The sequence below is a fragment of the Mus caroli genome, chromosome 9, assembly GCF_900094665.2.
Source record: "Mus caroli chromosome 9, CAROLI_EIJ_v1.1, whole genome shotgun sequence".
Classification (NCBI taxonomy): domain Eukaryota; kingdom Metazoa; phylum Chordata; class Mammalia; order Rodentia; family Muridae; genus Mus; species Mus caroli.
In genome coordinates, this window is record NC_034578.1 from 249,305 (window position 1) to 274,684 (window position 25,380).

General features: G+C 37.2%; 1 protein-coding gene across 1 annotated transcript in view; it reads left to right on the forward strand.

The window, feature by feature from the left end:
* Gucy1a2 (guanylate cyclase 1 soluble subunit alpha 2) overlaps positions 1-25,380 on the forward strand; it is a 237,569-nt gene that overhangs the window by 56,155 nt on the left and 156,034 nt on the right. Inside the window, exon 4 of the mRNA XM_029481402.1 lies at positions 10,387-11,105. Coding sequence (XP_029337262.1) covers positions 10,387-11,105 — 719 coding nt within the window. The remainder of the gene's footprint in view (positions 1-10,386; positions 11,106-25,380) is intronic.

Consider the following 25,380-nt stretch of genomic DNA (forward strand, 5'->3'; position numbering starts at 1 on the left):
GCAGGCAGTGGTAATTTTCAACCCTTAGCCATATAGCTCTGGTGTTTGCCTAGGAAGTCTAAATTTCTCAACTTTTCACACCAGCTGGTGCCACAATTCTGTGACTCTTGGTCCTAAATACTAGACAGTACCCTGAACTCTTTGGGAGACCAAGGCCTCATTTCTCTTCTCTGAATCCTTAAGTGTTTTTATCCTTCTTTTACCTCAACTTTTCATCCTTGTTTGCTGTCTCCTGTCCTTATTCACCTCTCTCCAACTGTTCATCTGAATCTTCTTCAGCTGTCTTTTATACTGCTGCTTTGCCACTGTCATAGTGTGACTTGCCAACTGTTCAATTGCTCAACAGTTGCTTCCACCACTCCTCTACTGTGTCTGTCAAAATTGCCTGCATTTTGCTTCCTTTTTAAAGTTACTGAATGTAACTTTAAAAGGGCCCCCAATGAAGGAGCTAGAGAAAGTACCCCAGGAGCTAAAGGGGTCTGCAACCCTTTAGGAGAAACAACATATGAACTAACCAGTACCCCCCAGAGCTTGTGTCTAGAGTTGCATATGTAGCAGAGGATAACCTACTAGGCCATCAATGGGAGTAGAGGCCCTTGGTATTGTGAAGATTATATGCCCAAGTACAGGAGAATTCCAGAGAGGGTAGGTTGGGCAGCTGGACTGTGGGAGGGTATAGGGGACTTTCAGAGAGGAAACTAGGAAAGGGGATAGCATTTGAAATGTAAATGAAGAAAATATCTAATAATAAAAAAAATAAAATATTAGAAGAAGCCCTGTACTGGTCCTAATATTGTATCAGCAGAAGGGGCAGCATAGATCACTAAATCAATGAGCTCTAACAGCCTCCGTGTATATCCTGTGATCTTATTTGGACAGTCCTAGAGGAAGCTATATCTTAAGATGTTAAGGAAAACAGTCATGGTTATTGTGTAGTTTTCTCAAGGAATCTGTGAGATGTTCCTTATGCTGATGTAACCCAGTTTGCTACTTGACTGATATGCCTTTCCTTACAGTATTAAAAGCAGCAAGATGATTTCCATCAGCTGCCAAGTAGTACATCAAAATGCTTTATCCTTAAAGACATTTTTTTTTTATTTAGAGAAAATAGAACAATAGGTCTATGCATGATGAGAACTTAAAGAATTAACATCAAAATGTCTTTTTTTAAAGATATTTTCCTTATTTACATTTCAAATGCTATCCCAAAAGTTCCCTATACCATCCCTCCACCCTGCTCCCCTACACACTCACTCCCACTTCTTGGCCCTGGCATTCCCCTGTACTGGGATATATAAAGTTTGCAATACCAGGGGCCTCTCTTCCCAATGCTGGCTGACTAGACCATCTTCTGCTACATATGCAGCTAGAGACACTATCTCTGGGGTGGGGGTGGGGGGTACTGGTTAGTTCATATTGTTGTTCCACCTATAGGGTTGCAGGACCCTTCAGCTCCTTGGGTGCTTTCTCTAGCTTCTCCATTGGGGTCCCTGTGTTCCATCCTATAGCTGACTGTGAGCATCCACTTCTGTGTTTGCCAGGCACTGGCATAGCCTCAAAAGAGACAGCTATATCAGGGTCTCTTCGGCAAAATCTTGCTGGCATATGCAATAGTGTCTGGGTTTGGTGGCTGATTATGGGATGGATCTCCGGGTAGGGTAGTGTCTGGATAGTCCATCCTTTCATCTTAGATGCAAACTTTGTCTCTGTAACTGCTTTCATGGGTATTTTGTTCCCTATTCTAAGGAGGAATGAAGTATCCACACATTGGTCTTCCTTCTTGATTTTCTTGTGCTTTGCAAATTGTATCTTGGGTATTCTCAGTTTCTGGGCTAATATCCACTTATCAGTGAGTTCATATCTCACAACTTCTTTTGTGATTGGGTTACCTCACTAAGGATGATATCCTCCATTTGCCCAAGAATTTCAAAAATTCATTGTTTTTAATAGCTGAGTAGTACTCCATTGTGGAAATGTACCACATTTTCTGTATCCATTACTCTGTTGGATCCTTTCCAGCTTCTGGCTCTTATAAATAGGGCTGCTATGAACATAGTGGAGCATGTGTTCTTATTACCAGTTGTACCACCTTCTGGGTATATGCCCAGGAGAGGTATTGCTGGATCTTCGGGTAGTACTATGTCCAATTTTTTGAAGAACCACCAGACTGATTTCCAGAGTGGTTGCACAAGTTTGCAATCCCACCAGCAATGGAGGAGTGTTCCTCTTTCTCCACATCTTCGCCAACATCTGCTGTCACCTGAATTTTTGATCTTAGCCATTCTGATTGGTGTGAGGTGGAATCTCAAGGTTTTTTTTAATTTTCATTTCCCTGATGATTAAGGATATTTAATATTTTTTCAGGTGCTTCTCAGCCATTCGGTATTCCTCAGTTGAGAATTCTTTGTTTAGCTCTGTACCCCATTTTTTAATTTTAGAGAAAACCATATGTTACTGATGTACTAAAGGAATGTTGTAATACAATGACTCCTAATGATGTTCTGCTATATATATAGATCAGTGCCTAGCTTGGCTTTCATCAGGGAAACTTTCTCTTGTACTAGATGGAAAATAATATAAAGACCTACAATTGATCATAGTGAGTAGTTTTGCAATGTTCAGGCCTACATTGAATTATTCATCACACCTCTCTCCACAGTGATAAAGGAGCTATGTAGCAGAGGAAACAGGAAATGTATGAGTCCAAGACAACTGGCATAGAAGCACTGATATACATATGAAGTCATAGAGATTGTGGCAGCACATGCAGGGAATACCTAGATTCAAGGCAGAGTGGCATGTCTGAGATGTAGACACAAGCTCTTACCCCATTCGGAATTCCTCAGTTGAGAACTTTTTGTTTAGCTCTGTACTCCATTTTTTAATAGGGTTATTTGATTTTCTGGAGTCCAACTTCTTGAGCTCTTTGTATATATTGAATGTTAGTCCCCTATCAGATTTAGGATTGATAAAAATCCTTTCCCAATCTGTTAGGGGCCTTTTTGTCTTATTGACAGTATCTTTAGCCTTACATAAGCTTTGCAATTTTATGAGGTCCCATTTGTTAATTCTTGATCTTATAGCACAAGACATTGCTCTTCTGTTTAGGAATTTTCCCCCTGTGCCCATATCTTCAAGGCTTTCCCCCACTTTCTCCTCTATTAATTTCAGTGTCTCTGGATTTATGCGGCAGTTTTTGATCCACTTAGACTTGAGCTTTGTACAAGAAGATAAGAATGGATCAATATGCATTCTTCTACATGATAACCATCAGTTGTGCCAGCACAATTTGTTGAAAATGCTGTCTTTTTTGCGCTGGATGATTTTAGTTCCCTTGTCATAGATCAAGTGATCATAGGTGTGTGAATTCATTTCTGGGTCTTCAATTCTATTCCATTGATATACCTGTCTGTCACTGTACTAGTACCATGCAGTTTTTATCACAATTGTTCTGTAGTAAAGCTTAATATCAGGCATGGTGATTCCACCAGAGGTTCTTTTATTGTTGAGAACAGTTTTTGCTATCCTAGTTTTTGTTTTTTTTTTACTCCAGATGAATTTGCAAATTGCCCTTTCTAACTCAGTGAAGAATTGAGTTGGAATTTTGATGGCGATTGCATTGAATCTGTAGATTGCTTTTGGCAGGATAGCCATTTTGACTACATTAATCCTGCCAATTCATGAGCATGGGAGATCTTTCCATCGTCTGAAATCTTCTTCAATTTCTTTCTTCAGAGACTTGAATTTCTTATCATACAGATCTTTCACTTCCTTAGTTAGAGTCACACCAAGGTATTTTATATTACTTGTGACTATTGTGAAGGGTGTTCTTTCCCTAATTTCTTTCTCAGCTCGTTTATCCTTTGTGTAGAGAAAGGCCATTGATTTGTTTGAGTTAATTTTATATTCAGCTACTGCACTGAAGCTGTTTATCAGATTTAGGAGTTCTCTGGTGGAATTTTTAGGGTCACTTATATATACTATCATATCATCTGCAAATAGTGGTATTTTGACTTCTTCCTTTCCAATTTGTATCTCCTTGCTCTCCTTTTCTTGTTGAATTGCTCTGGCTAGGACTTCAAGTACTATATTGAATATGTAGGGAGAACGTGGGCAGCCTTGTCAATTTCTTGATTTTCGTGGGATTGCTTTGAGTTTCTCTCCATTTAGATTGATGTTGGCTACTGGTATGCTGTAGATTATTTTTATTATGTTTAGGTATGAGCCTTGAATTCCTGAACTTTCCAAGACTTTTATCATGAATGGGTGTTGGATTTTTTCAAATGATTTTTCAGCATCTAATTAAATGTTCATGTGGTTTTTGTATTTGAGTTTGTTTATATAGTGGATTACTTTGATGGATTTCCAGTTATTAAACTATCCCTGCATCCCTGGGATGAACCTACTTGATCATGATGGATGATCGCTTTGATGTGTTCTTGGATTCTGTTTGCGAAGATTTTTTGAGTATTTTTGCATCGATATTCATGAGGGAAATTGTTCTGAAATTTTCTTTCTTTGTTGGATCTTTGTGTGGTTTACGTATGAGAGTAATTGTGGCTTCATAGAATGAATTGAGTGGAGTACCTTCTGTTTCTATTTTGTGGAATAGTTTGAGGAGAGTTGGAATTAGGTCTTCTTTGAAGGTCTGATAGAACTCTGCACTAATCCCAACCCGTCCTGGGCTTTTATTGGCAGGAGATTATTGATGACTGCTTCTAATTCTTTAGGGGAAATTGGACTGTTTAAATCATTAATCCGATCCTGATTTAACTTTGGTACCTGGTATCTGTCTAGGAAGTTGTCCATTTCTTCCAGGTTTTCCAGTTTTGTTGAGTATAGCCTTTTGTAATAGGATCTGATGATGTTGTGGATTTCCTCAGGGTCTCTTGTTATGTCTTCTTTTTCATTTATGATTTTGTTAATTAGGATATTGTCCCTGTGCCCTCTAGTTAGTCNNGCTAAGGGTTTATCTATTTTTTGATTTTCTCAAAGAACCAGCTCCTTGTTTGTTTGATTCTTTGTATAGTTCTTTTTGTTTCCACTTTGTTGATATCTGCCCTGAGTTTGATTATTTCCTGCTGTGTATTCCTCTTGGGTGAATTTGCTTCCTTTAGTTCTACAGCTTCTAGGTGTGCTGTCAAGCTCCTAGTGTATGCTCTCTCTAGTTTCTTTTTGGAGGCACTCAGGGCTATGAGTTTTCCTCTTAGTACTGCTTTCATTGTTTCCCATATCTTTGGGTATGTTGTGGCTTCATTTTCATTAAACTCTAAAAAGTCTTTAATTTCTTTTTTTATTTCATCCTTGACCAAGGAATCATTGAGTAGAGTGTTGTTCAGTTTCCTCATGAATGTTGGCTTTCTATTATTTATGTTGGTATTGAAGATCAGCCTTAGTCCGTGGTATTCTGATAGGATTTCAATATTTTTGTATCTGTGGATGCCTGTTTTTTGACCCGTTATATTGTCAATTTTGGAGCAGGTACCATGTGGCAGTGAGAAGAAAGTACATCCTTTTGTTTTAGGATAAAATATTCTGTAGATATCTATTAAATCCATTTGTTTCATAACTTTTGTTAGTGTCCATGTGTCTCTGTTCAGTTTCTGTTTCCAGGATCTGTCCATTGGTGAGAGTGGGGTGTTGAAGTCTCCCATTATTATTGTGTGAGGTGCAATGTGTGCTTTGAGCTTTACTAAAGTTTCTTTAATGAATGTGGCTTCTCTTGCATTTGGAGCATACATATTCAGAACTGAGAGTTCATCTGGGTTGATTTTACGTTTGATGTGTATCAAGTGCCCCTCCTTCTCTTTTTTGATAATTTTCGGTTGGAAGTCATTTTTTTTTGGATATTAGAACACGACTCCTGCTTGTTTCTTTGGAGCATTTGCTTGGAAAATTGTTTTCCAGACTTTCACTCTGAGGTAGTGTCTGTCTTTTTCCCTGAGGTGGGTTTCCTGTAAGCAGAAAAATGTTGGGTCCTGTTACATCAAAATGTGTTAATCATATTTTAGCAGCATCTCAGTAGTATCTGAGGGCGAAGTGGATCCATCTCTCATGTTTCATAAGACATTGAATTTAGGAAGACATATTCATGAAGGAAATCGGAATTGATTTTCAGACATATAGTTATTATATATGCCAAGTATATTTTGATATGCCATAACACAGAAGAGGGATAAGAGGAAGAAATGATAAATAATATCACATTAAAAGAGATACCACTAAGAATGATTAAGCAAAATGAGGACAAACCAGTGTACAGGGGCTTGTGTAATTATAAAAGCATTTCTGGAAGATATCTTAGAGAAGATGTGAAATTTCAATGAATATCACCAATTGAGCAGGGAGTTGAGCAGATCAATACTATTGTTATCAGTTTTGTTTTGTTCTATACTTTTCTTTTAAACACAGAAACTTTTATAATTAGATTTTTAAATTTACTTTTATTTCACTATAATTTCAAGGATGCTTTTTGTCAAACTGACTTCCTAATTTGTTTTTCACAATGATGAGACTATAGAAAGTCTAAAGTATTTGACGTGTTTAGAATGAATTGTAAAAATAATGTTGTTGACTATCTCTCTTCTGGAGGAAAGGAACAACCCAAGGCTCATTAATCCCAAGGACAGTAAATTAAGCCATCGACTACTTAAATTTCTCTGCACTCAAATAGAGTGTTAAAAAAGGATGTATATTTTTAGAAGGGTGATTCTTCTGGATCTTTCTAAAAGGGAAATACAACAGAAGAATTGGAATTATAGTCAACCAAATAATGTATAAGCATATTCCTGAGTCTATCTTAAACTTTTAAGTGATTTATTCTTTGATATATATTGATTCACATACATTGTCTCTCATAGTGAGTAAGTGTACAGGAAACCTAAAAACTAGCTACAAAAGAAAAATTCAAACTGAAGAATTGTAACAATATTGATTGTTGAGTTGAAAAAATCTAAAATCACTTAGGAAACCAGCCTATGGACTTCCCTTTGAGTACAGGAATAGGTTAATTAAGGTGGGATGATCTACTTTGAATGTGGGTGTCACTATTCAATGTGTTTTGCCTTAGACTAAACAAAAAAGGAGAAGGGAATCTGACACCAACATTCAACACTCTTCAGTTCCTGCTGTTGATATCCCTATGTCCCTGTCATGACGGACAGAACCTTCAAACTATGAGCCAAAATAAACCTTTTCTTCCTTAAAAAATGTTCTTTTTCTCAATCTTGTTTGATTTCAGAACTTCCTTATACAATGGATAACTTATAGAAGAAATGATATGTAAACTCTAGGTCTTTATTTCAATCAAGTTAAAGGAGAGGCTGTAGCATGAGTTCATTCCTCTTTGAATAATACCTTTCATCTATATTTTCCCTAAGACCATCCTGAAGAAAGGGTCACACTGTGCCTCTCATTACCCCATAATGCATTTCTGTAAGGTAGAGTTTCTTTTTCAAAGACAACTGGGAATGAGTATGTATAAGAAAACAAATACCTTGATTTTTTTTTTTCTGCTCAGATTCCTGCTACTCATGGCTTCTTTCATTCTGGTGGTTGAAAGAGTACCGATTATTTCAAGCTCTACAATTTTATATACATTTTAATGAAGTCTATCTAATTTGCATGGTTCACCCTGTTATGCTATGATAAAAATTCTGTTTTCAGTAGATAGCTTGATGTATTCCCAATACATGCACTATAGTTTATCTCCAATTAATGAATGTCTAGTTTTGTATATGTGTCTGTATTTCCTCTAATGATTAGTAAAATCATTAAGAAAAAATCATTTGTGTTGCTTAAATAATGAGGTATTAAAGAGAATATTAATTTCTAGATTATTTCTATTTAAAAAGATCCCATTCTGGGAGTAAGGGAGAAGAATGAGAAGACTAAAGAGAAAATAGTGGAGTTTGGGATAATGAAATATTCTGATGATATTATAATGGTAACATGTTATTCAATGTAAAAGCCTATCATCAAGACTGAATTTTAATGTAAATTGTGACTTTTTTCTGATAACATTTTGTCAGCGTAACTTCATTGCATAATGTGCAACCTCCTTCCATTGTAGACATATGCTAAAGGCATCCATGTAATGCATGTGTGTATGTAGGGGACAGTGAAAATATTTGGAAATATCTATGCTTTCTACACACTTTTGCTCCAAACCTAATATTAGGCTATAGAATAGAGTCTTCTTAAAGGTAAAAGCAAACAAACATGCTCACACACACAACAAAAAACAAACAGCAATAACAAACCATGAGTTTTTCCTTAACATCTTAGATGCATGCCAATTACATGGAAAATCTCTAATTTAAATTCGGATGCTCAAAGATTGAACCACCTACCAAAGAAAATACATGAGCTGGATCTAGGCCTTGATACATATATGTAGCATAAGTGCAACTTGGTCTATATGTGGATCCTGAACAGCTAGAGTGTGAACTATCCCAAAAGCTGCCTGTATGTGGGATATATTCTTCTGGCTGGGCTGCCTTGTCTGGCTTCTGGGAGAGTTTGTGCCTAGCCTCAAAGAGAACTTGATATGCAAATGGATGATACCAATGTAGGGGGGATGTTCCTCACCCATTCAGAGGAGTAACGAAAGGGTAATGTAGGGAAGGATTGTGTGAGGGGTGACTGTGAAGAGGGGTGGTGAGAGGGATGTAAAGTGAATAATTAAAAAAGAAAGACTACCAAATTGAAAAACCTAAAAGGGATGGATAAATCTCTTGATATATATGACCTATCAAGTTTAAATAAAGATAAGTAATTTAATACAAATAAATAAATACATACATAAATATATAATAAGCCAAAATATTTTTGTCTTTTATTTGTTGGTTGATTTCTTTATTTACATGTCAAATGTTATCCCATTTCCTGGTTCCATCCCCCCCCCCCCAAAAAAAAAAAACTCTATCTCATCTCCCCTTCCCCTGTTTCTATGAGGGTTTCCCCCTATCCTCCCACACACTCCTGCCTCTCCACCCTGGCATTCCCCTACAATGGGGCATCAAGCTTTCATAGGACCAAGGGCTTCTCCTCCCATTGATAACCAACAAGTCCATCCTCTGCTACATATTCAGCTAGAGCCATGGGTCCCTCCATGTGTACTCTTTGGTTGGTGGTTTGGTCCTTGGGAGCTCTGGGGGGGATGGGGTCTGGTTGGTTGATATTGTTGTTCTTCCTATGGGGTTACAAATTCCTTCAGCTCCTCCAATCCTTTCTCTGGGTCCTCCACTGGGGACCTTGTGCTCAGTCCAATGGTTGGCTACAAACCTCTGTTTTTGTCAGGCACTAGCAGCGACTCTCAGGAGACAGCTATATCAGGCTCCTGTCACCAAGCACTTGTTGCCATTGACAATAGTGTCTGAGTTTGGTAACTATACATGGGTGGATTCCCAGGTGGGGCTGTCTTTGAATGGCCTTTCCTTCAGTCTCTGTTCCACATTTTGTCTCCATATTTGCTCCCGTGAGTATTTTGTTTCCCTGCTTAGAAGTAAGCAGGACTGAAACATTTACACTTTGTTTTTCCTTCTTCTTGAGCTTCATATTGTCTGGCGAATTGTATCTTAGGTTTTCCGAGCATTTGGGCTAATATCCACTTACCTGTGAATGCATACCATGTGTGTTCTTTTATGATTGGGTCACTTAGGATGATATTCTCCAGGTCCATCCATTTGCCTAAGAATTTCATGAAGTCATTGTTTTCAGTAGCTGAGTAGTATTTCATTGTGTAAATGTACCACATTTTCTGTATCCATTCCTCTGTTGAACTACATCTGTGTTCAAAAAATCCAGGATAGCAAAAACTATTCTCATCAATAAAAGATCTTCTGGAGGAATCACCATCGCTGACTTCAAACTATATTACAGAACAATAGTGATAAGCACTGTATGGTATTGATACAGAGACAGGCAGTTAGATCAATGAAATAAAATAGAAGACCCACAAATGAACCCACACACCTATGGTCACTTCATCTTTGACAAAGGAGCTAAAACCACTCAGTGGAAAAATATTTAACCTATGTGGGAAATTTGGGGACTCAGGAAAATAATATCTCTTTTGTTTCACTTACTTATTGTCACTTTAAAGAGTATGTTTTTATTTTTATTTATGTGTATGTATGTGCCTCTGTGTAGGAATGGGGACATAAAGTCTGAGTACGATTTTTTTGTGGGCCTGGACGTAGAGCCTGTTCAGAACCACTTTATGTAGATGTTGGGAGTCAACAGAAGTCTTCTCTGGGAATATTGTATTATCGTAACCACTAAGCCATCTTTCCATCTCATTATTGCTGCCTCTTTAGGTGTTTTGAAAGATATGTAGCTAATAACATATAGTTTACGTAACTAACATTTCTCCTTTACCTCTAGGACTGCAGTTCCAAGAAATTCAAGAAAGATTTGGTGAGGAATTCTTTAAGATATGCTTTGATGAGAATGAAAGAGTCCTTCGAGCTGTGGGCAGCACATTGCAGGACTTCTTCAATGGCTTTGATGCGTTGTTAGAACACATTAGGACTTCTTTTGGGAAACAGGCCACTCTAGAGTCATCATCTTTCCTATGCAAAGAGCTTCCTGAAGGTACTCTCATGCTCCATTACTTCCATCCTCACCATACGGTGGGTTTTGCAATGCTGGGAATGATTAAGGCTGCAGGAAAGAGAATCTATCACTTAAATGTGGAAGTTGAACAAATTGAAAATGAGAAACTCTGCTTTGATGGTTCAAACCCAAGCAATTGTAGCTGTCTTACTTTCCTTATCAAAGAATGTGAAACTACTCAGATCACAAAGGACGTTCCACAAGGTACTTCCCAAGTTCCTGCAGACCTCAGAATCAGCATCAACACCTTCTGCAGAGCCTTCCCCTTCCATTTGATGTTTGACTCCAACATGGTGGTCCTTCAGCTTGGGGAGGGCCTACGGAAACAACTTCGATATGACACTCACAGAGCGCTGAAGTTTGAGGACTGTTTTGAGATCGTCTCTCCAATGATTAATGCCACCTTCGATAGAGTCTTGCTACGATTGTCCACTCCATTTGTTATAAGGACCAAGCCCGAAGCTTCTGGTACTGAGAATGAAGATAAGGTAAATAACCATGTATTCCAGATGGGTAATGGGTTCTAGTGAAATGAATAGTTATTTCAATAAATTATATATGGGTTGTAGTTGCTATTATTTAGTCAAGAATGTTTTAAGCACCATTTAGAAGATTACTGGTCCCTGGATGTACGTAGAAAGAGTTGGCTATATTCCCAGGCATGTTACATAGTGTCTGCTTTATTTGCTAATTTATTTCACAACATAAAAAGAAGACACTTATTTAAACTAGCCACAAGAATTACAAAATGATAGGACTCAGTAAAATTCCAACATTATCAACTTATGTATATTTCTATGGTCTGACTCAAACTGTGAGAGAAATTTCAACATTGTGGGGTTATCTGCCTTATCTTTAAGCAAACAAAGAGAAAAATATGCTTTATCATGATTATGATCTCTTTGAAATTTCACAGTCTCTGAACACTCCTTTTATGTCATGTATATGTGCTAAAGAAAAGAAAAAATATATACTCTCTAAGTTGGACATGGACTAATTAAATATTAGTATTCAAATTGAGACTTTTTTTTTAAAAAAAAACAACTTCACTACTTGAGAGAACATAATGAATTGTATTTTAGTGTAGATTTTTATCTTTTGAGTTTTCATTTGGAAATCTTGGCCATAAAACTGTAAGTAGCCAATGAAAAGATACTAGAGATAAAACTGAAAGTAGTTGAGTTCCAGCAAACATTTGTCTCTCAGATACATTCTTTTCTTAAAAAAGCTGACAGTAATGCAATATGAAATATAAGAAATATCAGTTGTACGTTTTACCTTTTTGATCGTATACTTTAGTAATCCATAGGAAAAATCATGTTAATTTTTAATGTGGATGTTTGAATGTATACTAATTTAGTTTCCAATAAGGTTTTTTCAGTCTATTTTTCTGTCATGGTAAACAGAGCTATTTTGGGCTATTGCTCAGGATTCTAAGTTACTTGGGGAACTCACTGATTTTTAGAATGTACATGGAGGAAGTTGGTATAACCAACAAAAAAAATTTGAGCAAGTGAATAATTTACCCTGAATGGTCTGAAGTGTCTGCAATGATATATCAAAGAAGAAATGGCTTCTGGAAACCATAGCTAAAGATTTTTGTAATAGTGTTTATTGCTGACTAGTTTTGTAATTTTGTAGTTTGATGGAAGAATTTTAAACAAAGCATTTGAGAAAGATAGAAATATGTAGATTTATTTCAAGTGACTAAATGAAGTGATCTAGAAGATTCATCATAATATTTTTGTCATACAAGTCCTATGATTTGAAATTACTTGGAGATAGACATGAGTTCCACCTTTGCACATTTAAATATTTCAGATATTTAGATATTATATTTTGTTCCTAGTAATACTAGTGATCACAGAAAGATATTTTGTTAACATTTAACTTGTATTTGAAAAGCTCTGTACATTCTGAGGCCTTTTCAGAATGGAGGATACTTAGTAAATGTGTATTTTGGTCTACATATGGAGTTACTTGAAACCTATAGATATTTTTTTATATTTAGATAATATAGAAACTGTCAGTTTTGTTTTTATAAAAGTTCAATATTTGGCTATAAAATTTAAAGTAGTTTTGGCCTTTAAATTAAAGCTAGCTTTTAAAAATTTGCCTGAATGAGAACATATTATAAATGTCAATTCATATCTTCTATAGATTTAAGAAAAAATATACAATTTAAAGTTACTGCATCCGACTTTTCCTCACAAATTTCACTATGCTTGGATTTCTATTTCATTTGTGTATCCAGATAATAAATAGACATAGTGAAATGATGACTCAAATGTCAGGGCCCCCTGCCAATTCAAATAATAAGGAACTGTGCTCATGGAGAGAATGCAATTATCATTTAAACTTGTCAGTGATGGTTAAAAATAATGTGATAGCAGGATTGTTAATTAGAATGAGATAGTAGTCTGCTCTACCTTACATGTACATTCTTGCTCATTCGCTTATATTTGCCAGAATGGGGAATTTGTGAGGGTATAGTTGTTCCCAGTTGATAATTACATAGTTAATGGCATAGCTCTTGAACAGTAGATAAACTTTTGATTTAGTATGTCACCAAATACACTGTACATAGTTTTTTTTTTAATATGCAAGGAGGAAAGAAAATCTGACTAAAAAATTATGTGCTTCTTGTTAATTTGACCTTCATATGAGTCATTTCCTCATAAAATAGATCCTTGATCCATTACTGCATGTGACTGGAGCTTATGCTTCTTTAGTGAGCCTTCATAAGAAAGTGCCATTTTAAGTGCTCCTTTTATTTTATTTTATTTCTTTATTTTAAAGACTCTATTACCACACCCCACACTGAAGTCTATCATTAAATAATGGGGTTATGCATTAAACAGCAATGAACTCTCAGCTGCTGTTACAACAAAGCCAGCAGTTAAGCTACAGCATGCTAAAACATTTGCAGCATTAAAATGCTTTCTATAAACTGTGATCATTATCATTTTGTCTTTTTAGTCTCTGGTTAAGTGTAGGACTGAAATGAACATGCTCATGAGTGATTTCATGAGACATTAATGAAATAAAACCAGCATCTTCAACTCTAACTTATATTCTTTATTTTAAATTTTATTTTTAATTTATTTTTTACACTCTACATTCCATTTCCTGCACCCCCATCCACCCTTGGTCTGCTTCACATCCCACACCTACTCCCTACCCCACCATTTCTCCATGTGGATGCCCCACTCCCACCCCTAAGTTATAATACTCTTAATCCTCCTGTATGAGTTATACATGTGTAAGGGTGGAAACTTTCCTATTTTAATCTTTATTTAAGTTCAACTTCCCTGTCCTCATTTTCTTTCCACATTTAAAAATGGATAACCCTGTACTTCAATCAGTGATTGACTACTGTGAAGAGACAACACAACCATGAGAATTTTGTAAAAGAAAACATTTATTTAACTGCTTATTTAATTACATTTTCAGAGATTTACTCTGTTGTCATCTTGGTAGTGAACATGGTGACATGCAGGCAGACATAGTACTGAAAAAGTACCTGAGAGTTCTACATATAGTTCTTCTGCAGGTGGTAAGAAGAAGGAAAGCCACTGGGCTTTGCTTGGTCCCTTGAAACCTCAAAACCCACTGCCAGTGACATATTTACACCAGTGAGACCACATTTACTCCAATAAGGTACACTTCCTACTCCCTCTCAAGTAGTGCTACTCCCTGATGGCTAAGCTTTCAAAGATATGAATCTTTTGGGGGCCACTCTTATTCAACCTGCCACAATTCACTCCCTGGTCCCCATAGGCTTACAAATATGTCATAATGCAAAAAATGCATTCATTTCAACTTCAAATGTCCTCATAGTCTACCACAGTCCAACATTTTACAGTTCCAAAATTTAGAGTTTCTTTTGAGACTTAAGACAACCTCTTACTGTAACACCCTACAAAATCTGAATATAAAAGCAGTTCACAGAATTCCAATATGCAGTAGCATTTGATATGTATCTTACAATCAAAAAGTGAGAACAAAGAGAATCCTGAGCATATAGTGGCCCAAAACAAAATCTAAAATCAGCAGAGCCAATTTCAAAGTCTGCATCTCCATGATGGTGCTCCAACTCCTTTCAGCTTTCTTGATGGTACATACTTCTTCTTTTGGAATGGTTCCGCACCCTCTGTGCAGCTCTTTTTTGGCAGGTATCCAATGATTCTAGCATCTCCCAAATTTTTGGGTCTCCAAGGCAATCCAAACTTCACAGCTTCAGCCAATGGTCTCTCTGGTGCTCTAGGAAGGGACACTCCAACATATGCCTAGCCTCTGTGGCTTTTTTTTAGCTCTCTCCCCCCCTTTTTTTTTTCTTCAATTTTTATTATATATTTTCTTCACTTACATTTCAAATGCTATACCCTATACCCTCCCCCTGCCCTGCTCCCCTACCCACCCACTCCCACTTCTTGGCCCTGGCTTTCCCCTGTATTGGGGCATACAAAGTTTGCAAGACCAAGGGGCCTCTCTTCCCTATGATGGCCAACTAGGCCATCGTCTGTTTTAGCCCCTTTCTTGTATTTTTGGCATTAAAGCCAGAACCACATGGCTAAAGTTGTAAAATTTTTACTGCTGGGGCTGATACATGACCCTTTGTTCAAATCAATCAGCATCAACTGTTCATTTCCTTCACTGTTTAATCTTTTCTTTAGTTCCTTTTCACAAGTTGGAAGCTTAGCAGTTGTGTTCTTGCCCTGAGGTCACCACTCTATTTATTCCATTTAGCACTAGACTTCTTTAAATTTTTATCTCCTTGAGCACTAGACTTAGTTCTATTATACTTTTGGTGTTTCTCTTCTCTTCAAACTGCACATTTTTATTTTTCCTTCCTCAGGCTGATTCTTTTAATAATAGATCTGTATAAGAGTGACCAATAATTACCAGACAACACAGTCATTGGAAAAAAAATCTTAAATTTAGCCTCAGCCTGATTTGTTTTGTTTTGTTTAATTTAATTTTATTTTATTTTTATTTTTTGACCAGGGGAGAAGGCAGCCATATTTTTCACCAAAATATAATAAGAACAGTCTCTAGGCCACTTACTAAACATTTTTCCTTTGAAACTTCTTGAGCTGTGTTGTCATAATCTATGTAGCTCTCAGCACCATTCTTCCTACTAGAGTGGGCTCTTAAACTCCACTTAAAGCAATCAATTGCTTTCCTAACACAGAATCCTAAAATCCATCACATTGTATCCTCAAGCATCATGGTCAGGCCTATTATGGCTATTCTCTGCTCCTTGCGACTAACTTCTTTTTTATTCACTATGCTATTGCTATAAAGAGACACCATGACCATGGCAACTCTTATAAAGGAAAGTATTTAACTGAGGCTGGTTTATAATTTCAGAGATTAGTCCATTGTTATCATGGCATATAGTATGATGGCATGCTGGGAGACATGGTTCTGGAAAAGTACCTAAGGATTCTAAATCTGGATCCATAGGAAGAGAGAAAGCCACTGATCCTGCCTTCGGTTTTAAACCTCAAAATCCACCTTTGGTGACACACTTCCTTCAACAAGATCACACAGACTTCAGCAAGGACACATCTTCTAATCTCTCCCAAACAATGCCAATCCCTGAGGGCAAAACATTCAAATTTAGAAGATTATAAGAGGGCTTCTTATTCACACCATCACACATAGTTAATCATATAAAACTTTTTTAAAAAATTAAAGTTTTATGTGTGTATGTTTTGCTGGCATGTATGCATATGCATCTGATATTGCAAGCTGCCATATCAGTGATGGGAATTGATTAAAGGCCTGCTGGAAGAATAGAAATGCTCTTAGAGGCTGAACCATTTGTGTAGCCCTTTATTGATTGTCTTTAAACTGATTTACCAACAATGCATATTCAGTTAGAAAGACATCTTTGGTTGTGATTCGGTATCTTTCACATCATTCACATCTATCATTGTTGTAGACATTTATGAAATAGATTCTTTTTAGGTTAAATGGTCTGTGGTAAACTTGAAAAGAAGTCGAAAATTAACATTTCTTCATAGAAACATGAACCACCGACAGATACTCTAAGGTTTGTTTCCATGGAGCTGACATTCATATAAAGAATCCCATGGGTAGTGACCCACAAAGTCTTTCTCCGTGTAACCTCACAATGCTCGGAGAAAGTGCCAGCTGACTCTAAGAGAGATGTTTCTGGGACACTGATTTTAGTTTAATTCTATAAAATTTCTGTCATATTTTCCACCTCGACATGAAGAAACTTAGAATACAATATTTGTACTTATTTATAAATCATGCTTAATACACCTGATTAAGTACCTGTCTCATCATTGTAACAAAATGCTTGTTAAAATTTACAGAAGAAACATTTATTTTTGGCTAACTTTTTTTCAGAGGTTTGTCATCCATTATAGAAGAAAAAGCATGGCAGAAGCCATTGCTGCAGGAGATTGTAGTAAAGGCTTTTCACAATTTTTAATTTATTTTTATTATTGCATTTTTTTTTCTTTTTACAGTCTAGTCATTACCCCTTTCCTGGTTTGTACTCCCATAGTTCCTCATCTCATTCCTCCTCCCTGTTGTCTTTAAGAGGATGTCCCCACCCTATACTCCTCTGCCCCACCAGACCTACCCGCTCCCTGGGCACTCAAGTCTCTTGAGAGTTATGGGGGGGCGGTCTTCTCTCACTGAGGATAGAGCAGGCAGTCTTCTGCTATATATGTTTGGGGCCTCAGACCAGTTCTTGTATGCTGCCTGGTTGGTGGCTCAGTGTCTGAGAGATCTCAGGGGTACAGGTTAGTTGAGACTGCTGGTCTTCCTATAGGTTACCTTCCTCAGTTTCTTTCAGCCTTCTACTAATTCAACCGTTGGGGTCCCCAACTTCAGTCCATTGGTTGGGTGTAGGTATCTGCTTCTGTCTGAGTGAGCAGCTTGCTGGGCCTCTTGGGGACAGCCACTCTAGGTTCCTTTGTATAAGCACTCCATTGAGTCAGTAATAGTATAAGGCCTTAGAGCCTCCCCTTGAGATAGTTCCCAAGTTGAGCCAGTCACTGGACCACCTTTCCATCAGTCTTTTCTCCATTTTTATCCCTGCAGTTTTTTTCACAGGAACAATTCTGGGTCAGAGTTTTAGACAGTGGGATGGCAACCCCATCTCTCCACTTAATGCCCTGGCTTTCTGCTGGAGGTAGATTCTTTAAGTTCCCTGTCCCTACTGTTCTGTTTTCATTTAAGATCCCTCCCTTTGACCATCCAGGGACTGCCCCACTCAGGGGTACATCCCATAATCAGTCACCAAATGCAGAGACTATTGCATACGCCAGCAAGATTTTGCTGAAAGGACCCTGATAAAACTGCCTCCTGTGAGGGTTTGCCAGTGCCTGGCAAATACAAAAGTGGATGCTCACAGTCAGCTATAAGATGGAACACAGGGCCCCCAATGTAGGAGCTAGAGAAAGTACCCAAGAGCTGAAGGGGTCTTCAACCCTATAGGTGGAACAGCAATATGAACTAACCAGTTCCCCCAGACCTCCTGTCTCTAGCTGCATATGTATCAGAAGATAGCCTACTCGGTTATCATTGGGAAGAGAGGCCCCTTGGTACTGCAAACTTTATCCGTCCCAGTACAGGGGAATATCAGAGTCAAGAAGTGGGAGTGAGTGGGTAGGGGAGCAGGGCAGGGGGAGGGCATAGGGGCCTTTTGGGATAGCTCTTCTATTCAGGAATTTTTTCCCCTGTGCCCCTATCTTCGAGGTGTCCCACCACTCTCTCCTCTATAAGATTCAGTGTCTCTGGTTTTATGTGNAGTTCCTTGATCCACTTAGACTTGCCCTTATTACAAGGAGATAAGAATGGATCAATTCGCATTCTTCTACATGATGTCCTCATTCTTAATAGCTGAATAGTATTCCACTGTGTCAATGAACCACATTTTCTGTTTCTATTTCATGGAATAGTTTGTGGAAAATTGGTATCAGGTCTTCTGTGAAAGTCTGGTAGAATTCTGCACTAAATCCACCTGGCTCTGGGCTTTTTTGTTTGGGAGGTATTTAATGACTTTTATTTCCTTGTGTGGTCTGGGCCTGTTAAGATAGATTACCTGCTTTTGATTTAACTTTGGTATATGGCATCTGTCCAGAAAACCATCGATTTCATCCAGATTTTCCAATTTTGTTGAGTATAGGCTTTTATAGTAGAATCTGATGATTTTTTGAATTTCCTGTTTCTGTTGTTATGTCTCCCTTTTCATTTCTGATTTAATTAATTTGGATACTGCCTCTTGACACTTTACTTAGTCTGACAAGGCACTTATCTATCTCGACAAAGAGCCAGCTTTTGGTTTTGCTGATTCTTTGTATTGTTTTCTTTGTTTCCATTTGGTTGATTTGGCCCTGAGTTTGACTTTTTCCTGCCTTTAACTCCTCTTGGGTGAGTTTTCTTCTTTTTGTTCTAGAGCTCTCAAGTGTGCAGTTAAGTTGTTAGTGTAACATTTCTCCAGTTTCTTTACCAGGGCACTTTGTGCTATGAAATTTCCTTTTAGTACTGCTGTCATTGTGACCCATAAGTTTGGGTATGGTATTGCAACATTTTCATTAAATTCCAGGAAGGCTTCATTTACTTTATTTCTTTTTTTAATATTTATTTATTTTTCTTTATATACACTTAAAATGCTATCCCGAAAGTTCCCTACACACTCTCTCTGCCCTGCTCCCCTACCCACCCACTCCTACTTCTTGGCACTGGCATTCCCATGTACTGGAGCATATAAAGTTTGCAATACCAAGGTGCCTTTCTTCCCTGTGATGGCCGACTAGGCCATCTTCTTCTACAAATGCAGCTAGAGATATGAGCTCGGGGTACTGGTTAGTTCATATTGTTCCACTTATAGGGTTGCAGACCCCTTCAGCTCCTTGGGTGCTTTCTCTAGCTTCTCCATTGGGTGCCCTCTGTTCCATTTTAGATGACTATGAGCATCCACTTCTGTATTTGCCAGGCATTGGCATAGATTCATATGAGACAGCTATAACAGGGTCCGTTCCGCAAAATCTTTCTGGCATATGCAAAAGTGTCTGGGTTTGGTGGCTGATTATGGGATGGATCCCCAGGTGGGGTAGTCTCTGGATAGTCTATCCTTTCATCTTAGCACCAAACTTTGTCTCTGTAACTCTTTTCATGGGTATTTTGTTCTCTATTCTATGAAGGAATGAAGTATCCACCCATTGGTCTTCCCTTTTCTTGATTTTCTTATGTTTTGCAAATATCTTGGGTGCTCTGTGTTTCTGGGCTAATATCCACTTATCAGTGAGTGCATATCTAATGATTTCTTTTGTGATTGGGTTACCTCACTCAGGATGATATCCTCCAGATACATCCATTTGTCCAAGAATTTCATAAATCCATTGTTTTTAATAACTGAGTAGTATCCCATTGTGTAAATGTACCACATTTTCTGTATCCATTCTTCTGTTGAGGGACATCTGGGTTCTTTCCAGCTTTTGGCTATTATAAATAAGGCTGCAATGAACATAGTGGAGCATCTGTTCTTATTGCCAGTTGGAACTTCTGGGTATATGCCCAGGAGAGATATTGCTGGATCTTCCTGTAGTATTATGTCCAATTTTCTGAGGAACCTCCAGACTGACTTCCAGATTGGTTGTACAAGTTTGCAATCCCACCAGCAGTGGAGGAGTGTTGCTCTTTCTCCACATCCTCGCCAGCATCTGCTGTCACCTGAATTTTTGATCTTAGCCATTCTGACTGGTGTGAGGTGGAATCTCAAGGTTGTTTTTATTGCATTTCCCTGATGATTAAGGATGTTGAATATTTTTCAGGTGCTTCTCAGCCATTTGGTATTTCTCAGTTTAGAATTCTTTGTTTAGCTCTAAACCCCATTTTTTAATGGGGTTATTTGAATTTTTGGAGTCGCTTTTTGACCTCTTTGTATATATTGGATATTAGTCCCCTATCAGATTTAGGACTGGTGAAAATCCTTTCCCAATCTTTTGGTGGCCTTTTTGGTTTATTGACAGTGTCTTTTGCCTTATAGAAGTTTTGCAATTTTATTAGGTCTCATTTGTCAATTCTTGATCTTACAGAACAAGCCATCGATCTTCTGTTTAGGAATTTTTCCCCTGTGCCCATATCTTCAAGGCTTTCCCCTACTTTCTCCTCTATTAATTTCAATGTCTCTTGTCTTATGTGGAGAACATTGATCCACTTAGACTTGAGCATTGTACAAGGATATAAGAATGGATCAATTCGCATTCTTCTGCATGATAACCGCCAGTTGTGCCAGCATCATTTGTTGCTGTCTTTTTTTCCACTGGATGGTTTTAGCTCCCTTATCAAAGATCAAGTGACCATAGGTGTGTGGGTTCATCTCTGGGTCTTCAATTCTATTCCATTGATCTACCTGTCTGTCATTGTAATAGTACCATGCAGGTTTTATCACAATTGCTCTTTAGTACAGCTTAATGTCAGGAATGGTGATTCCACCAGAGGTTCTTTTATTGATGAGACTAGTTTTTGCTATCTTAGGTTTTTTTATTTTTCCAGATGAATTTGCAAATTGCCCTTTTAATCTCAGTGAAGTATTGAGTTGGAATTTTGATGGGATTGCATTGATTCTGCAGATTGCTTTTGACAGGATAGAAATTTTTACTATATTAATCCTGCTAATCCATGAACATGGGAGATCTTTCCATCTTCTGAGATCTTCTTCAATTCTATCTTCAGAGACTTGAAGTTCTTATCATACAGATCTTTCACTTCCTTAGTTAGAGTCACGCCAAGGTATTTTATATTATTTGGGAGTATTGTGAAGTGTTTTGTTTTCCTATTTTCTTTCTCAGTCCGTTTATACTTTGTGTAGAGAAAGGCCATTGATTTACTTGAGTTAATTTTATATACAGCCACTTCACTGATGCTGTTTATCAGGTTTAGGAGTTCTCTGGTGGAATTTTTGGGGTCACTTATATATATTATCATATCATCTGCAAATAGTGATATTTTGACTTCTTCCTTTCCAATTTTATACTTTTGATGTCCTTTTATTGTCGAATTGCTCTGACTAGAACTTCAAGTACTATATTGAATAGGTAGGTAGAAAGCGGGCAACCTTGTCTACTCCCTCATTTTAATGGGATTGCTTCCAGTTTCTCTCCATTTAGTTTGATGGTGGCTACTGGTTTGCTGTAGATTGGTTTTATTATGTTTAGGTATGAGCCTTGAACTCCTGATCTTTCCAAAACTTTTATCATTAGGGGGTGTTGGATTTTGTCAAATTCTTTCTCAGCATCTAACGAGATGTTCATGTGGTTTTTGTATTTGAGTTTGTTTATATAGGGGATTATGTTGATGGATTTGTGTATATTAATCTATCCGTGCATTCCTGGGATGAGGCCTACTTCGTTATGATGGATGATCGTTTTGATGTGTTCTTGGATTCGGTTTGCGAAGATTTTTTTGAGTATTTTTGCATTGATATTCATGAGGGAAATTGTTCTGAAGTTCACTTTCTTTGTTGGATCTTTGTGTGGTTTACGTATGAGAGTAATTATGGCTTCATAGAATTATTATGGAGTAAAGCGTTTTTAAGCTTCCATGGTTATATTGGTTTTCTATTGTTTTTGTTGTTGTATTGTTTTTGTATTATTTCCTTGGTCCATGGTGATCTGATAGGATGCATGGGATTGTTTCAATTCTTGTTCTAGTTCCAGCTTGCTTTGTGTCTCATCAAATGGTCAGTTTTGGAGTAGATACCATGAGCTGCTGAGAAGAAGGTATATTCCTTTGTTTTAGGTAGAAATGTTCTGTAAACATCTGTTACATCATTTGCTTCCAATCCTTTATTAGTTTCATGGTGTCTTTTTCAATGACCTGTCCATTAATGAGATTGGGGTGTCAAAGTCTCCCACTATTGTTTTGTGGGGTTCAATAGGTGTTTTGAGCTTTAGTAAAGTTTCCCTTATCAATGTGGTTGCCCTTGCATTTAGGATATAGATGTTCAGAATTAAGACTTTCTCTTTGTGGATATTTTTCTCTGATGAAGGAGAACTGTCCTTCACCATCTGACTTCATAACTTTTCATTGAAAGTGTATTTTATTGGACATTAGTATCGGAACTGCTGATTGTTTCTTGGGCCCATTTGCTTGGAAGACTTTTTTTCCCCAGGTAGTGTCTGTCTTTGTTATTGATGCATGTTTCTTGTATGCAGCAAAATGCTGGATCCTGTTTGCTTATACAGTCTGTTAGCTTCTGTCTTTTTATTGAGGAATCATTTATGCTGCGAGATATTAAAGACAACTAACTGATTGTTAATTTCCTGTTGTTGTAGGTAGTATTAATGTCTGTGATTCTCTTCTTTTGGCTTTATTGTGAAATGGTTAATTCCCCCCTGCCCTTTGGTTTAAGCACCCTCCTTGTGTTGGAAATTTCCTTCTACTATCCTCTGTAGGTTTGGATTGGTAGGATTTGTTTTTTTTCTGGAATATTTTGGTTTCTCCATCTATGTGGATTGAAAGTTTTGATGGGTATAGTAGCCTGGTCTGGCATTTGTGTTCTCTTAGTGTCTGCATGACCTCTGTCCAGGTTCTTCTGTCTTTTAAGGTTTCTCTAAGAAGTTCTGTTTATTTCTCTTTGGTTTGCCTTTATATGTTACTTGGCCTTTTTCCCTTACAGCTTTTAATATTCTTTCTTTGTTCTGTGTGTTTAGTATTTTGATTATTATGTGACAGGATTTTCTTTTCTGGTCCAATCTGTTTGGTGTTCTATAGGCTTCTTGTACATTTATGGCCATACATTTTTTTTAGGTTGAGAACATTTTCCTGTATGATTTTGTTGAAGAAAATTTCAGATTCTTTGAGCTGGGAATCTTTACTCTCCTCTATTCCTATTATTCTTAGATTTGCTTTTTTAACTGTGTCTTGGATTCCTGGATGTTAGAAGCATTTTATGTCATGAATTTTCTTTGACCATTGTGTCAATATATTTTAAGGCATCTTCTATATCTCAGATTTTCTCTTCTATCTCTTGAATTCTATTCGTGGTCTTGCATATATAATTTCTGACTTCTTTCCTAGGTTTTACATTTTACATTTCCAGGATTGCCTCCATTTCTGCTTTTTTTTTTTTTTTAATTGTTTCTACTTCTACTTAGGTTTTGGAAATCTTTGTTCAATCCCTTTACTTTTTTTGATTGTGTTTTCCTGTATTTCTTTGAGGGATCTATTTGTTTCCTCTTTAAGAGATTCTACCTGTTTACCTGTGTTTTCCTGTATTTTTTTCAATGAGTTATTTATATCCTCCTTAAAGGATTCTATTAACTTCATAAGATAGGATGTTATTTCAGCTTTCTGATTTTTAGGTGTGTTTGTATATCCAGGGCTTGCTGTGGTGGAAGAACTGATGATGCCAAAGTAGATTGACTTCTGTTATTTATGGTCTTATGTTTCCCTTTTGCCATCTGATTATCTCTGGTGTTATCTGGTCTGGGTGTGTCTGTCTAGAGCCTTCCTATGTCCCAGGGTTGTTGCAGTTCTCCTGGGAGTCCTATGGCCCTGGCTATAGCAGACCCTCCTGTGAGGCACTTCAGACTGTTGTGTCTTCAGTGGAGCAGTCAAGCTGTTGCCCTGAATGTAGGTGTTCTTCTGGGAGTTCTTTGGACCCTGGTTTCTTTAAAAGAACAGCTAAGCTGGTGATCTGGGCAGAAGGCACAGGCTGGAAGGGAAAAACTTATTTTTTCATACCTAGCAGTCATTGGTTAACAATAATACCTTGGCCTTCTCTACCATACATTCTGGGATTTGCATAGCTTACTCATGTACAGATCTTGTATACAAGCTTAGAACTTTAGAAATATTTCTTATTTCTGAACACTAAAAGTATTATTTTATCTCATTTTCCCTTACATATCCCATAAAAATTACGCACATTTATTTAAAAGTAAGAGAAATAGTCTATACTGCCTTTGGCAAATTATAGGCCCATTTCTCTGTTGATTCAAGGTTATATATATATATTTTTTTTTACCATGAAAATGTATCAAAATTCTATAGATGGTTGGTCACAAACCTTCCATTAATTCAATCAAGTTAAATAGCTTCACCTTTTGGTCTCCAGGTCTCTTTTACTTCCATTTATTTTACCTTGTACTGTAGTGATTTATGTACAATGTTTAGCTGTCCTAAACAGCAATAACTACAATAGTAAAATTACTACTAATAATATTATATATTAATAAATGTTAGTATTAATACAGTGGTAACTACTACATTCAATATTTTCTTTAGCTAAATTGCTTTATGTTGTTTATGATCTCTTACTTATTTCTTATAAGTACTGTATCATAATCATATATAATAATATGAGAAAAGAGAGGTTTTTTTGATTGTAGATATTTCAGTTGGGAATATGTACATATAAGACATTCCCAAACTGTATTCTGTGGGCTGCATAGTGCTCAAGATAGCACTGTGTGTAGCTCAACAGAAAATAGTATATTTATTTAATGTATTATGAGATTTTTTTTTCCAACATAGATGTCTGTTATTTGCCATCTCCAAGACAGAGAGAAGACTGCTCCATGTACAGCATTGGTTTGCCTGCAGCCCAGGGAACCCTGGTTTTGGTAGTCATGGAGAAAGCAGAACAGATTGGAAAATTTCCTTTCTTACCTTGTTTCTTTGTTCCTTTGTTCTCCTCTCTGTTTCTTTCTTCCTCTTTTTTCTTCCTTCCTTCCTTCCTTCCTTCCTTCCTTCCTTCCTTCCTTCCTT